The sequence below is a fragment of the Remersonia thermophila genome, chromosome 3 (genome assembly GCF_042764415.1).
Source record: "Remersonia thermophila strain ATCC 22073 chromosome 3, whole genome shotgun sequence".
NCBI lineage: Eukaryota > Fungi > Ascomycota > Sordariomycetes > Sordariales > Chaetomiaceae > Remersonia > Remersonia thermophila.
In genome coordinates this window covers 1,822,008-1,834,932 of record NC_092219.1, presented here as the reverse complement: position 1 = coordinate 1,834,932, position 12,925 = coordinate 1,822,008, and the positions used below count along the sequence as shown (strand labels likewise).

Below are 12,925 nucleotides of genomic sequence, written 5' to 3'. Positions count from 1 at the left end.
CCTGATCGGGCAACGCCATGGGACGGATTCCCACAAGCCAAGACTTGCCGCTAGCCGTTTCCTCAGCCCTGTTTCAGCCGCATCAACGTCCATCGACGACATGAACAATGACATCGGGCAGACCTAGGTTGACAAACCCATCGATTCGGGTCTTTTTTGGCGTGGCTGCTGCTAGGAACCTTTCGGAATAGCCGTCCTCAACTCTTTAGACTCTGGCTCCCCTGTGTTGTTTGACAGTAGTACGATACGATGTCTTACACGTTGCCTCTGGCTGGATCACGTTGCTTTAGTGTCCATTGTATTCAACCGAAACAGAGTTCGAACCTGGTCTAGCTCCCCCGAATGTTTTCTTTATAAAGAGCCCAACATGGAGCTGGTTCATGGAGTGTGTTGGCTTACATGACTGCCGGGTCAAACTATAGAGTGAGTGATTTGCCCCGGTCGTTTTCATACCTAGTTCGCGGGAAGAAAGTAAACCTCGTGCAAAGTATCTCTCAGTACCGCAGCTCCAAAGTCCCCAGTTCCTGTTGTTACAATATAATCTCATTCTATGTAAGGCTTAGGGAGGCGCTGTCGGTCTGTTTTAGGTCTGATGGCCAACGCTGATCGTCTTGTTCGGTCATGCCCCGCGCTCCATCATTTGGTGCGAGCACGAGGTCCCCTATCGATTATGATAACACGCGTAAGCACCTCTCGGAGTAGTAGATATGTGCTGGAAAACATAGTTCCATGCACAGACCATCCAACACTGGCCTGAAAATCAACAAACCTTAACATTAGATTTCGTCCGGACGACCTTTTTGATTTCTCTCTCCCCTCCTCTTCTTCCCCACAACGCCATCGTTGTTTCTCATCTGTTACCGTACGCCTTGCTGCCACCCTTCAGCAAAGCAGTCTTTTCGAAGAGAAGAAGCACGAGACGATGTAAGTCAAATATTCCCTCCCAGCGTTTTTCATCGGCCAGTCGATGTTTATCCTCACGGGTTATTTGTGATCGCTTTGGATCGGTCGAATCCAAAGAGGCTCGGTAACCGACCGATGGAGCACAGCCCGGGTCCAACATTCCTCGCATCTCTCACGAGGGTTGTGTTTCCTATCAGCGACATCATCGCTTCTCTTGTCGATGACTGCTGATCATCTTTCACATTCCTTCTCACCGCGGTGTCCTCTCTTTCATTTCACCGCCACCACCCACTAGGGACACAGCTAATACCGAACTCCCCAGAACACCATGGGCAACGAGCAGCGTCTGGTGCTGCGTCCCCCGCCTGGCTTCGAGCGTCTGGCGTTGAACCCTGCGGCCGACCATGCTGAAAGTAAGCTCATGTTACCTGATGCTTGGGTCCCGTCTTCGTCCTGTCTCCTCAATCCACTTTGCTTGGGTCTCGTTTCACTTGGGCGGCTGCCGGTGTCTATGTCACGCTGGTCGTTCATGGCCTGGACGGCCGAGCTTCAGGAGGCGGCTGGAGCTGCGGCTCGACTCACCGATCAGTCAGCCCTCCAGCCGTGATGCGGCTTGCATCTCGCCCCTCGTTCAAGCCGGCCACTCACGCGGCTCGACTTCGACGGGACCCTCGCGGCCACAAGATAAAATCATCTTGACTGCGAAATTCGAATTTCTCTTTTGCCCTCTTTCTCCAACAAGCAGCGAGCTGACCTTGCTTTTTGTTCCGCCGCCAGCAACGCCCACCGCCGAGGAGCAGCCCTCCTCGACCGCCACCATCGCTGCCCCGTGCGGCATCTTTCCGTTTCCGCCGCCGCGGGGCTCGCCGCCGCCGCCCCCTCCGCCCTCTCCCGCGACCCCCTCTTCGCCCTCCTCGGGCTTCTCGACCTGGCCGGAGGTGTCGAGCGACGACTCCATCCGGAAGATGGAGGTGACCAACGCCTCCCTCTCCAGCCACCACCACGAGCAGGTGGTGGCTTTGATGAAGAAGAAGTTCCAGGATCTCCTGGACTTCGCCAAGACGAAGAACCGCAAGGTTCTTCATCTTGACTGGTAGGTTTGGGCGGATGCATTGGAGGTTGCGACGATTGCGGCGGTTCGATCAGGAATCGAGATGACACTCGGGGATACGGGACATGAGCGCTAATCGTTCATTCCATCATAGGATTGCTGGAAATCCCAACGATCCCATCAAGAAGTCGGCCTCATCGTCTGCCACCCCCCATGGTGGCATGACCGCCGAGGAGCGTGAGCTCAGCGACAGGGTCGCCCGTGCGGTCATGAGCGTCACCCACGGCGTAGACGAGTGGGACGAGTCGATGACTGTAAGTCTCTGATATTCCGATTCTGTTTGACATTCGCCTTGTTCGCGGAGGGTTTTAGGGTCTGTTTCGAGGCCGGCTTTTCAATTCTTTGCCGTTTTATTTTCTTCGGGCTTCTCTGTTTCCCCTTGCTTTCTATTTCATTTAAGTTTGTGGAAGCATGCGGTTGTGTTTGTTTACTTCCCTTTACACGCCATGCTAACTGCTTTCAGTGGAACAAGGCCCTGTTTTTCGGCGACTGGCTCACCGATGAGAAGGGTGTTCGCCAACACTACCTGGAGATCCAAATCAAGCGGATCTCGGGAGCCGATGATGGCCTCATGCGCGCCAACGGCATCAACCCTGAGTACATCTGGCTGCCGATGTACGATGCCACCATTCCGTCCATCACCCCCATTGTAGTTCCCCCCATCGTCCGCTCCGGCATGCCTAGCAAGTTTGCGGCTCGCCAGCTCCCTCCAACTCCTGCCGACATTGCCGCCGGAACGACCGTTTCTCAGAACCCTGCTGCCGCTCAAGGCCCCGCTTCTCTTGAGGCGCCTGCTTCCCCGGCCGACAAGGGAAAAGGCAAAGCCCCCGCCCTCCCGGAGCCTCAGGCCGGCGTGTCCAACCCAGCTGCGCCCGTCATTGTCTCATCCGATTCTGCTCGCCCGGTCGGCATCGCCCTGAGCCCCCAGGCTCCATCGTCTCTTTCCCTGGCCGGTTCCTCCCAGACCGCCATTCCTCGGAGCGAGCCGATGCGCAGCGCTGGCAGCATCGATTCCGAGGAGTCAGCTGAGAACACGATGCACGCCAACAGCTCGAGCGGCGACAAGATGCACCCAGACAACGAAACCGGCACTTCCCAGCTTGGCATGGAGCCGCGCCCTGTCGGGCCCCTCAAAACTCTCACGAAAGACGACATCATTCGTCACCGCAAAGCCTATGAGAATAAGGCCGCCGTCAAGCGCGCCGAGATGAAGGCAATCTTCTCGTTCCTCCGGGACCCCGACTTCATCGAGCGCAAGAAAAAGTCGTTTGTCTACGCCGTGCGGGTCATCGCCATCCCCGACCCTGGCAATATCGTCAACGTCTTCAACGGCCCGCGTCTCCAGGACCGCAAGGGCACTCTGATCGCCGCAGGCGGTTGGATCGTTCCGCCTCTCGAGGAGCGCGTGCAGTGGCGCGACACCCACAAGCGCTTCTACAAGCATAAGGGTGCCAAACCGAACCGCTACGAGGGCCTTCCCAAGCCCATGGTCCAGCATGCGTTGCCGCTGCAGTTCGACTGGACCGGACGCGTCGAGCCGCGATACTACGGCCCTGTCCCGCCTGTTTGGAACGAGCCCGTCGACCCAACCCTCGAGGACGTCTACTGGATGGTGTACCAGCTCCTGAGCGGCAAGCAATACCTTGGCTTCCAGCAGGGCACAGGTTTCGGCGTCTACCGCGGCGAACCTGCCGGCAATCCAAACATGCTCTCGCAGTGCCCGTTCAAGAGCCCATCGAGCGAGTCGCTGTACCATGCCGCCTCCTACCAGCAAGACACGGCGCCTGGCGCGGAGGAGAATTGTCGCTCCTCACAGTAAGACAGCCGCCATCATTGCCGCAAGCATTCACCGGATCGCGTCCAAAAAGATCGGCGCCGCGATATCGCCGATAGACGAACTCGGGGCCGGCCTGTCAGAGTCTCACCGTTACCATTCCATCCATCGCAAGCCTCGTCTGTCTTTGTTTTTCCTGATCACCCAGCTGCACATCGCGCCGTCCCAACGTGCAAAGAAGCGCCAGCCTGGCGCGAGGATTCCAATCGCACACCCCGCCTCGCGGGATCTGCTGGGAGGGCACCAAATCACGAGCGATGACGGTGCTTGGCGGTAAATGAACCGCAGCCGCGGCCTCTACGTGGCACACTCTCGGCCTAGCCACGGCACCGTGAGACGCGCAATTCACGATGGAGCGCCTTGCTTGTTTTTTCTTTTCTTTTCCTTTGTTCTCGGACGGATCTCCGGCCTCTGCATCCAGCAGGCGAGGGAAAACTTGATTCTCTGTCGACACCCTTCCCGCTCCCTCTTCCCGCCAAGCAACCAACATCGGATGAACGGGCGTTAATTAACCATCAAGGTGTCGCTCCTCTTCATTCCCTGACTTTCACTCCAGATTCACCACTCACGGCACACCTTCTCATCGATATGAGCATTGGCGTTGTTGGGATGCAAGGGGACAGCTAGAAGGTCTGGGGTTGGCGTTTGTCGGTGGACCGATACATGGGATATAGAGATGGACCACGACCTATGATACCCTCGGTGATACCCTGGTGATCGATTGGATGGGGTTGGCCTGAACCGGTGATGCATGGGACTGAGAATGGATGTCATGTCACGGTGTTCATATGACGCGGACATGTGTGTTGCTTTTTTTTCTCTCTCTCTCCAACTCTACTATGTACACGTACACATGGAATGGAACGGTCATCTTTCAACAGGCATTCTCCCTCGTGAAGCCGGCTCGTGAGGTGATGTGGATGCGTGGCTGGCCGACTGACCAAACAATGTAGTCAGTCGTACTGCGTAGTTCCGCTTGCATGACGCACAGCAAGGTGGCCAACTGATAGTGTTGCTCCCTCCAACACGAAAAGGGGACTTTCTGACCTGCCTGTTTCAGCAGTGTTTACTCCACACAATCCTTGCGTGCCGTGCGTCAACATCAAACACGCCACGAACCTCAGCGACCGGCGGTTGTCCACTCGGGCGTCATCCGGTCCCGAGGTCGAGCGGGCATCCGCTCTGCTCTATCGCCTCATCATCCTCGAACCCGATATAGCGAGGCCACCTCATCCATGAACCCGTCGTGCCCAATAAGCAACCAGGGACGAACCATCGCCACCGGTAGAACCGACGCGCCTTATTCGTCGTGCTACGAAGAGGACAGTACAGGATTACGGCCGGCGTAAAACAGCAATCCCCTGAGAGGGGATCAAAGAGTCTCCCTCTGTAGCCTCATTCTACGCAGTACAGGGGTGGTAAGTCTTGGCTCGTGATTCCGCCCTGGAACCGCGCGGTATTCTTCCGTACTCTCAACGCAGGTGACACAAACCGGAAAGAGATTGACAGGCAGGTGCTCGCCGTCTCGACTCAGCAACCGCGCGGGGTTTCATGCAGATCATCCGCCCAGAACATCACTTACCGAGGGGTGGCCAGACATGGGCCCTGTCCTTACAGGACAGGCCTTGGGGTTGTCTCGAGGGCCCGGTACAGCATTCAACGAGAGACACAAGATGGGGAAAAATAAAAAAGGGCACAGTAAAAAAGAAGACCAACAAAAAGAAAAAAAAGAAAAACAAACAAACAAAAAGGAAAAATAAACAAACCAAACCAAAACGGACAGGAGCGAGCGGGTAGTTTTGTAATTATATCGGTATCAATTTTCCCTTTTCAGACCTCATTATCGCCTGAGCTACGTACTGTAGTGAGAAAGAGAACCATGTTCAATACGGCCGTAACATCATGATCGCCATCTTCACCATCATCATCGTACTTAGTTCTTAACCACCTGAGCCCCCCTTCCCCAAAAAGAGCATCCAATCGGCAGAGAGTCCGACCCATCAAGATCTGAGACTGCCACCAACCAATCACACGTACGACCAAACCAAGCTACACTGGCCAGCCGTCCGCAACATGATTAGACAATACGACAATATCCCCGTCCAACGAGGAAAGATATGGCACAAGAAAGCAAGAAAAAAAGGGGGTCAACAAGAACATCTCAGCTGCCTCGTGCATAGCAGGCAAGCTAATACCGAAGCCGTAACTCCACCATTCCTGACCCAACCCCGTTTTCATCATGATGAAGCTCTCCATCCATCTCCCCAGGCGCGTTATCCTGCACCACATCCATCAACATATCCCACTCGTGCTTGACGTTCGGACCGCCTTCATCCGTCCTGCTCCTGCTGTCGTGTTGATTGTGGCGTTTCTTGTAAGCCGGAACGACCTCCAAACTCACGCAAACGCCCTCGGGCATCTCTCTCACAACGTCATCATCCACCTCCACATCAAGTGGCCCACCGTTACCGCCACATCCTTGCCCCACAATGCGGACAAGACGCGCCACACGGCCAGGGTTCAGGTCAGGCCACTTCTTTACCAAACGCTCGATTAGCTCGCGTGCGGTGCGTTGAGTGAGATAGACTGCACGGTGAAGGTCTCTCTGTTGGCGCGGCTGCGAGCCCTCGTTTGGCGAGGAAGCGGAGGAGGAAAAGAAGGACGAGGTTGAGGACGGCGATTCTGATGTCGATGACAGCGACCGCTGAGGGACGCGGCGTACGTAGAAACATGCCACCGGTTTTGGTGCCGGACCAGGTGGTGGGGGCTGGTAGGTTGAGTCAACGCCGAGGGCTTCGATCCAGCGGCCTGTGAAGGTGCCCGAGGAGTCGATTTCTGGGACTTTGGCAGGGTGGTTCGGCGGGCGATGCTGAGTGCTGGGGGCCGTGAAAGAGTCCGACCATGAGCCCTTGCGCTCGCTCGTGATGGCATTCGAGACCTGCGAGTACAGGGACAAGGAGCTTGGCGAGGGCGAGATGAGAGATGAGTTGGCGGTGGAGTTGCGGTCGTTGGTCCAGGGGATTGGTTCGGACTTCCCGGCTCCTGCGTCACCGGGCAGCACAACCGGGTGAAGATCGGGATCGTCCAAGTCGCTTCCGCGGAGGAAGAGTGCGCTAGCCGGTCGCTGACTAGTAAACATGTCTTCCAGGGTCTTCAGCTTGTGGTAGAGGTCCTCGGCGAGCGGGTCGCCACCGGCAGAACTCGCCGACGACATGGACCACGTCCGCTTATGTTTTGGGGCCTTGCCCGTCCCTGACTGCAATTGGATGCTGCCTGCTCCCGAGCGCTTTCGCTTGCTGCCAAAGTCTCTGACCCCGCTCTCTACCTGAGCGATTTGCTGCTTGAGCTTGTCGATGGACTTCTTGACATGCGCCATGTCGTTGGCGAGCTTGCGCTCGGCACCGTGGTCACGAAAGAGCTTGACTTTGCAGTAGGCGATTTCGGGGGCGCTGCTCGTCTCTCCCGTCGATGTTGGTGGCAATGTCGTCGAGTTCGCATCGAGCTGCTGTGTCTTCGCGCACAACCGGACCGGAATGCCCTTGACGCCTTTCGAGTGGCTGAAGTCGGTCGACAGAAAGTTGAACCGTACACAGACGACGCACTCGGCAGGGCCACCGGGAGCTGGAGTCCAAATGACCGAAAAGCCATCAAAAGACTCGCTCTCGATTTCGAGACACTGCTTGCCGCTGTCCTCGGTGGGCTGTTGTGGGCCGATGTCGACGTATTCAACCGCCTGAAGCCGGCCGCCTCGCTGGTGCGCTTCGCTCGTGCCGCGGCCTTCTTTCCACAGGCTCCAGCACGCGCCGGGCTTCTCGCGCTGCTGCTCGTCATCGAACGAAATGCGAACAAAAGTCCGATACCGCGTGCTGCCGGGATGGGAGGTGCGCGAGGACGTGTCGGTGATGGTGAGCGAGTAGATTTGCCCCTTGTTCAAGTAGGTTACAGGGATTTCGTCGGCGTGCTTCGTCATGGCAGTTGGAGCAAGAAGGATGGCCTGGAATCTCAGGCCATCGCCTGCAGGGAGCAGGGGAAGCGCGGCGCAGAGGCTCGCCCGGGACTTCCTGGCCGCCAGCACGGGTGATGGATCCCGGACGCTGCTGTCGACGGACCCCAAGCGGCCGTTGCTGTGGTCCACGTCCATGTCCATGGCTTCATGCCTCGCGTCATGGAGAGACACTGGAGCATACGATGGGTTCTGAGAGGGGTCCGAGTTGTGCATGAAATGGCTGAACGGTTGAAACTGAAGAGGGTGGTAGTTGTTGAACGCCGACAGTTCCATGGTTTCGTTGGCCGGGTGGACGATACCATCCGAATTGGACATGGAGCGCGGGGTCGCGAAGCCCATCCCAAAACCCAGGTTCGGCGTATGCAGGAAGCCAGCCTGTGGGTGATAGAGTGTGTCGGTTCCTCCAGGGGTGGGAAGAATGCCCGGTATCGACCCGAAGCTCGCAAGGGGGAAGTTGGCGGCGTCTAGCAAGGAAGGGGTGAACCTCCAGGCATCGTTGGTGGCGCGAGGAGTCTCGTCGTGGTCCTTGAGTGTCTCACGACCGACGCTGTGAGATCTGAAGCGCAACATGTTAGCTCCCGGAGGCAGCTATGGATCTCCGCATCCCGAAGCATAGGTTGCCCTGGTGCCACCGACACGTTGAGTAGATGCCGGAGAAGAGCTCACCTTGCTGGGCCATTTCCCTGGTCCGAGGGTTGGTCTGCGGTGACTGTTGGCACGGGAACCGCCGATGAGGATGACGCCGCGGTAACGATTTCGGGGAACTGCTGCCTGAAGTTGGCTACCAGGTCGTCGACGGGTTTTCGTGCACTCGTTCTGTAAGATAGCCAGGGTTAGAAGAAAAGCACATCATGGGACATGGGGGTAGGGAGCAGCCGACTTGCCTTTGGCGGAACATGGTGGAAGAGGACCGAATGACAGGTAAGAGCAGCTCGTCGTGGGAAGATGGGAAGATGTTGGAGGAGCAAGGGATCGGAAGAAGAAGAAAATAGGCCTGGGCTCCCGACTGATATGGAGCTCAGGAGAGCAAAGGGCCGTGACGGCAGCCAAGAAGAGCTTAAGGCGGGACGCGGATGCACTTTGTACAGCAAGTGCTACACAGCCGTGAGGAGGCGAATGGGTTCCGCCACCACGAGAACCTTGCAGGGGAGGGGGGGTCGGAGAACATAGGTCCCATCACACCTTTTGGGGTCGAACATCAGTTTGGTAATTTGACTATGACACGAGCACCAAGGGCATAGATACATGCATACGTACACATCGTTAAATGGCATTGTAACGATATGCATTACTCTGGGCCTTACTGCTCTCTAATAAGTGTATAGCTTATTATTATTTAATTTTGTAAGACGAATCTTTATAAACTATTCCGTAGTAATCCGATTGCTCTTTACTACTAGCTTTTTTTTTGCGACGTACAAGTTCGAAGAGGGGGTGACCGGAAATACGATGACAGTACAGACGCCGAGCCAAACCACCATTGTCGCGATCCGCTGAGAGACGTATATTTTGACTGCCCAATTTGTAAATTTTCGATTCGCGGCTTGATAGGGGCCCATGTACATGTTGCATCATGTACCACCGATGAACCTATCCGAGGCCCGACCGCTTTGTTGTCTGCAGCAGCATTGCAGTCTCCAAAGTCTTGGCGCCGTCGCATGGCCAGCCATCGGTGCTTAATCGTTCGCTCGATCTCGACCCCATGTAGCTCGTCTTCGCCATCGGACGTCACCTCACCCGTAATCGTAATTACAGCTATACGCATGGCGACAAGGCCCTGGCAGGTCCCGAGAGTTCCAATGCATCTATCTGTCTTGTGCGCTTCTTTCTTTGGAGCTGAAGGCAGATCGTATTCCAATAGCTAAATGCTGCTTGCGGGAGCCGTATCCTCGTTGAGCACGTTCCACGTGAGGGCAGCCGTGGTTGCTCAGAGTTCGTCTCATGGTTGAGCGATCGCTGTCTGCGATGCCCTTGTCGGGAAGCTTTGACCGATTTGGGTAAACTGTGCAACGGAGGAACGGCATCGCTGCCGCCAGGTCGTAATGTATGACGTCACAGTGCGCCCCGGCCCCCTCGATCCCCGTCACCCCAGAAGCTTTCTTCTAAGTTCTTCTGTCTTCGCCAGGAGATCCCTAGCAGACCACGGCCCTGGCTTGAAGACCCACAGCCATAGCCATGGTGGAGCAAAGCTTCACTGAAGAACAAACTGATCGAGGAAATTGTGAAAGTCCCTGTTCTCGACATACAGGGAATCCCGGGCTCCTTTTGGTCGCCTTGCCGTCATTTCGTTGACCATGTATCGGCAACTTTGCTGCTTCTCGATAGTGCTGTCTGTACCACATCGAAAGACCTTCGCAAGTCGGAGTTTCATTCACTCCAATCGGAATTATACGCTTTTAGAAGGTACACACCCCGATCCAGCATGCCTTACAGCGTTACACATGTACATGGTGGAGTATTTGCCCTGATATCCATCGTGTACATGGTAGATCTTTTGAAATGCTCCCAAGACATTCTCCATCCATCACATCCATTCATCCATCAGGTCCTCTTGGTCTTCAATGCCAAGCTCCGCGGTTCCTTGTGGTGCCCGCTTCGACTGTTCCTCGCGTGTAAATGACGTCATGGTCTCATGTTGGCGGTGTACAAGTATGTACGAGGGTAGGGCAGCTCAATTGGGATTGGGAAGAGGGCAGTGGTGTCATCCCTGGCGTTCGCGGGCATGTGGGCTGAGATTATCGATGGATATCATTGGAATTGATCGGGGATTTTTGGAATCGCTTTTTGATTGCCATTGCCCTGGAGAACCGTTTTTGGTTAATATTGTGTGGACCTTGACACCTGTCCTCCCCCTCCCCCCCCGCCGCGCCCACAATCCCCTGTCACATCAAGGTGGTGTAACAACGAACCTATCTTTTAAAGCAGGGGGAACGAGAACATGTTCAACCGAGCCGCCTCTTGTGGGAGTTACCGCAGGGATCTCCTCCCAGACACGCGCTGCCGTTTCCAAGCGCCACTACCGATGGGGAAAAGACGCAGCGTGGGTTGCCATTCCCATCCAAGTACGTCATGCCCAGGAGCGGGCTCCGCGGAGAAAGAATGCACGATGGTTGGTCGGTACCGACGAAGGATTCGACGCGAGAGGCATCTCATTCCTATCTCTCCCTCATTTACCGCCAGGCCCACCAAATGCCGTACCCTCTTGGGCCGCTTCTCCTTTCTTGGGTTACAACCCTACACTAGATGCGGGTGCTGCTAGCCTATCTCGCCCGTCGCGTTATTGGTTTGTCCTGGCACCCCTTGATTTAAGGATACAAACATGCCATGGGGTTAACGGCTTTCCCCTATGCTCATGAACGGGGCCATTACCCGCATTCGTAGGTCGGTGATGTCACTTAACGCTGGCCCAGGATGACGACGAGGGGCAAAAGGATCGGGGAGAATGCTCCGCCCGCTGGGGACCACCTAGGTTCCATCCGATCAAGTCAATACAACCAATAGTAAGCGATTGCAGGACTGACAGGACTGATATGACCTCATGCCCTGCGTAGATAAAACGTCGGCCCGGGTGTGTGATTAAGACGCAAATCATCGGCCCGGGTATGCCTAGCGGCCAAAGGCAAGCTAGGACAATAGCAAAGCCTCTTATCCAGCCAACCGAGACATGGGGTAATCAGATGGAAATCGACAAGGAGGCTCAACGTTGACGAATTCCGCATCAAACCATCTGTTCACGTCATGGATAAGCTCTGTTTCCATCGTGAGGGGACCCCGTCCGTGCAATCATGGTCGTCGACCGCGGTCACGACCTCGACTGGCCTGTCGCTGGGAATGCGAGCCTCATGTCCAATAGATTGGTTGATGGCAAGTGGCTGTCTGTCGTAGAGTACCCATATAGATGAAAGCGAAATCTACAAATCTTAATAGCCACATGGTGTTGACGCACCTCATGTATGGACGGTACTCCACCTCTCGATTCTTCCTTAAGGACATCTTCGACGAGTGGCAAAGGTAGAATACTGAGGCAAGATCGTTGGGAGTACTTTACGCATTTAGCATCCAGGTCATGTCGTGTGTTAGCCAGGGGTATATAGCACCAGACTACCCCCATGCGGGGCTCTTCGTGTTGTTGGTACCTGGGATATCGAACCATTTATCTAGGCAGCATGAATGACGTCGAAAGCTCATGAGCGTCAGCGTTGACAAGAGATAAGGTAAGGGGTAACGAATGCAGAAGCAGGTGGTCAATATTTGTGAAAAGCATTGTGTTGCAGTAGCAGGTATATATGGTGCACTAGCTGATGGCAGCATCAGCGGATCCGTTTTTGCTGTCACAGTTATGAGCCCGGTCCTCTTCTGTTTACGCAGCGGTATGTTGATAGTGCTACCTGCACTGTAAAAGTCACATACAATGAGAAGGCTCTGAGTTCGAAACCTGTGTTTGCATACCTGACACAAAGGACGTTTTTAGGGTGGCGTCTGATAAATAAACACCCGGGCACCCCTCGGGGGTGCGATGGAGGATAGAGATGAAATTTCCTCTAACTCCAAGTCAGGATAAATAAGTGTACCAGGGAACTCAGACCTCGACTAATCGCCTCGGTCTGGGGGGTGTGTTGCAGTAGCAGGTATATATGGTGCACTAGCTGATGGCAGCATCAGCGGATCCGTTTTTGCTGTCACACATTGGTAACCGAGCACCCCCATGAAGAGGGTGCAGATTAATCTTCAGCGACCATTTCGATGACATCTTCTTGCGAAATTGCGAACAAAGATTACACAACATTACGATAGGACACCACATAGCCTTCCGCGACCTTCCACTCATCGCTATGTTGCCAAGCTGCCATCACGACATTTATCCAAGCTGCCTGACTTCTACACCGAAACGGGATTCTGGATCCAATGGGATCGAAGGGTTAAAGTATCAGATAGGGGTTAGAGGGTATGCAATCTCGCTCCGGTCTTGGAATCGAAGTTGTGGCCGGGCCAATGCCTGACAGTCATGGCCAATTGAATCTGGACTTGATGAGCACACTGCTGACGTCTGTGACAATGTTAGGGCCATGGC

At 55.2% G+C, this 12,925-nt stretch overlaps 2 protein-coding genes across 2 annotated transcripts; one reads left to right on the top strand and one right to left on the bottom strand.

The window, feature by feature from the left end:
• Window positions 1-1,231: 1,231 nt before the first annotated feature.
• VTJ83DRAFT_3337 (uncharacterized protein) lies at window positions 1,232-3,833 on the top strand (the record flags this gene model as incomplete). The annotated part of the gene is made up of 4 exons (XM_071009704.1): window positions 1,232-1,316; window positions 1,681-1,996; window positions 2,109-2,268; window positions 2,478-3,833. 4 exons carry the CDS (start codon window positions 1,232-1,234, stop codon window positions 3,831-3,833), a joined length of 1,917 nt encoding a protein of 638 aa, XP_070867215.1.
• Window positions 3,834-6,036: 2,203 nt separating this feature from the next.
• Window positions 6,037-8,752, bottom strand: VTJ83DRAFT_3336 (uncharacterized protein; the record flags this gene model as incomplete). The annotated part of the gene is made up of 3 exons (XM_071009703.1): window positions 6,037-8,410; window positions 8,521-8,670; window positions 8,739-8,752. The coding sequence occupies 3 exons, from the start codon at window positions 8,750-8,752 to the stop codon at window positions 6,037-6,039; spliced, it is 2,538 nt and encodes an 845-aa protein (XP_070867214.1).
• Between the last annotated feature and the right edge of the window lie 4,173 nt (window positions 8,753-12,925).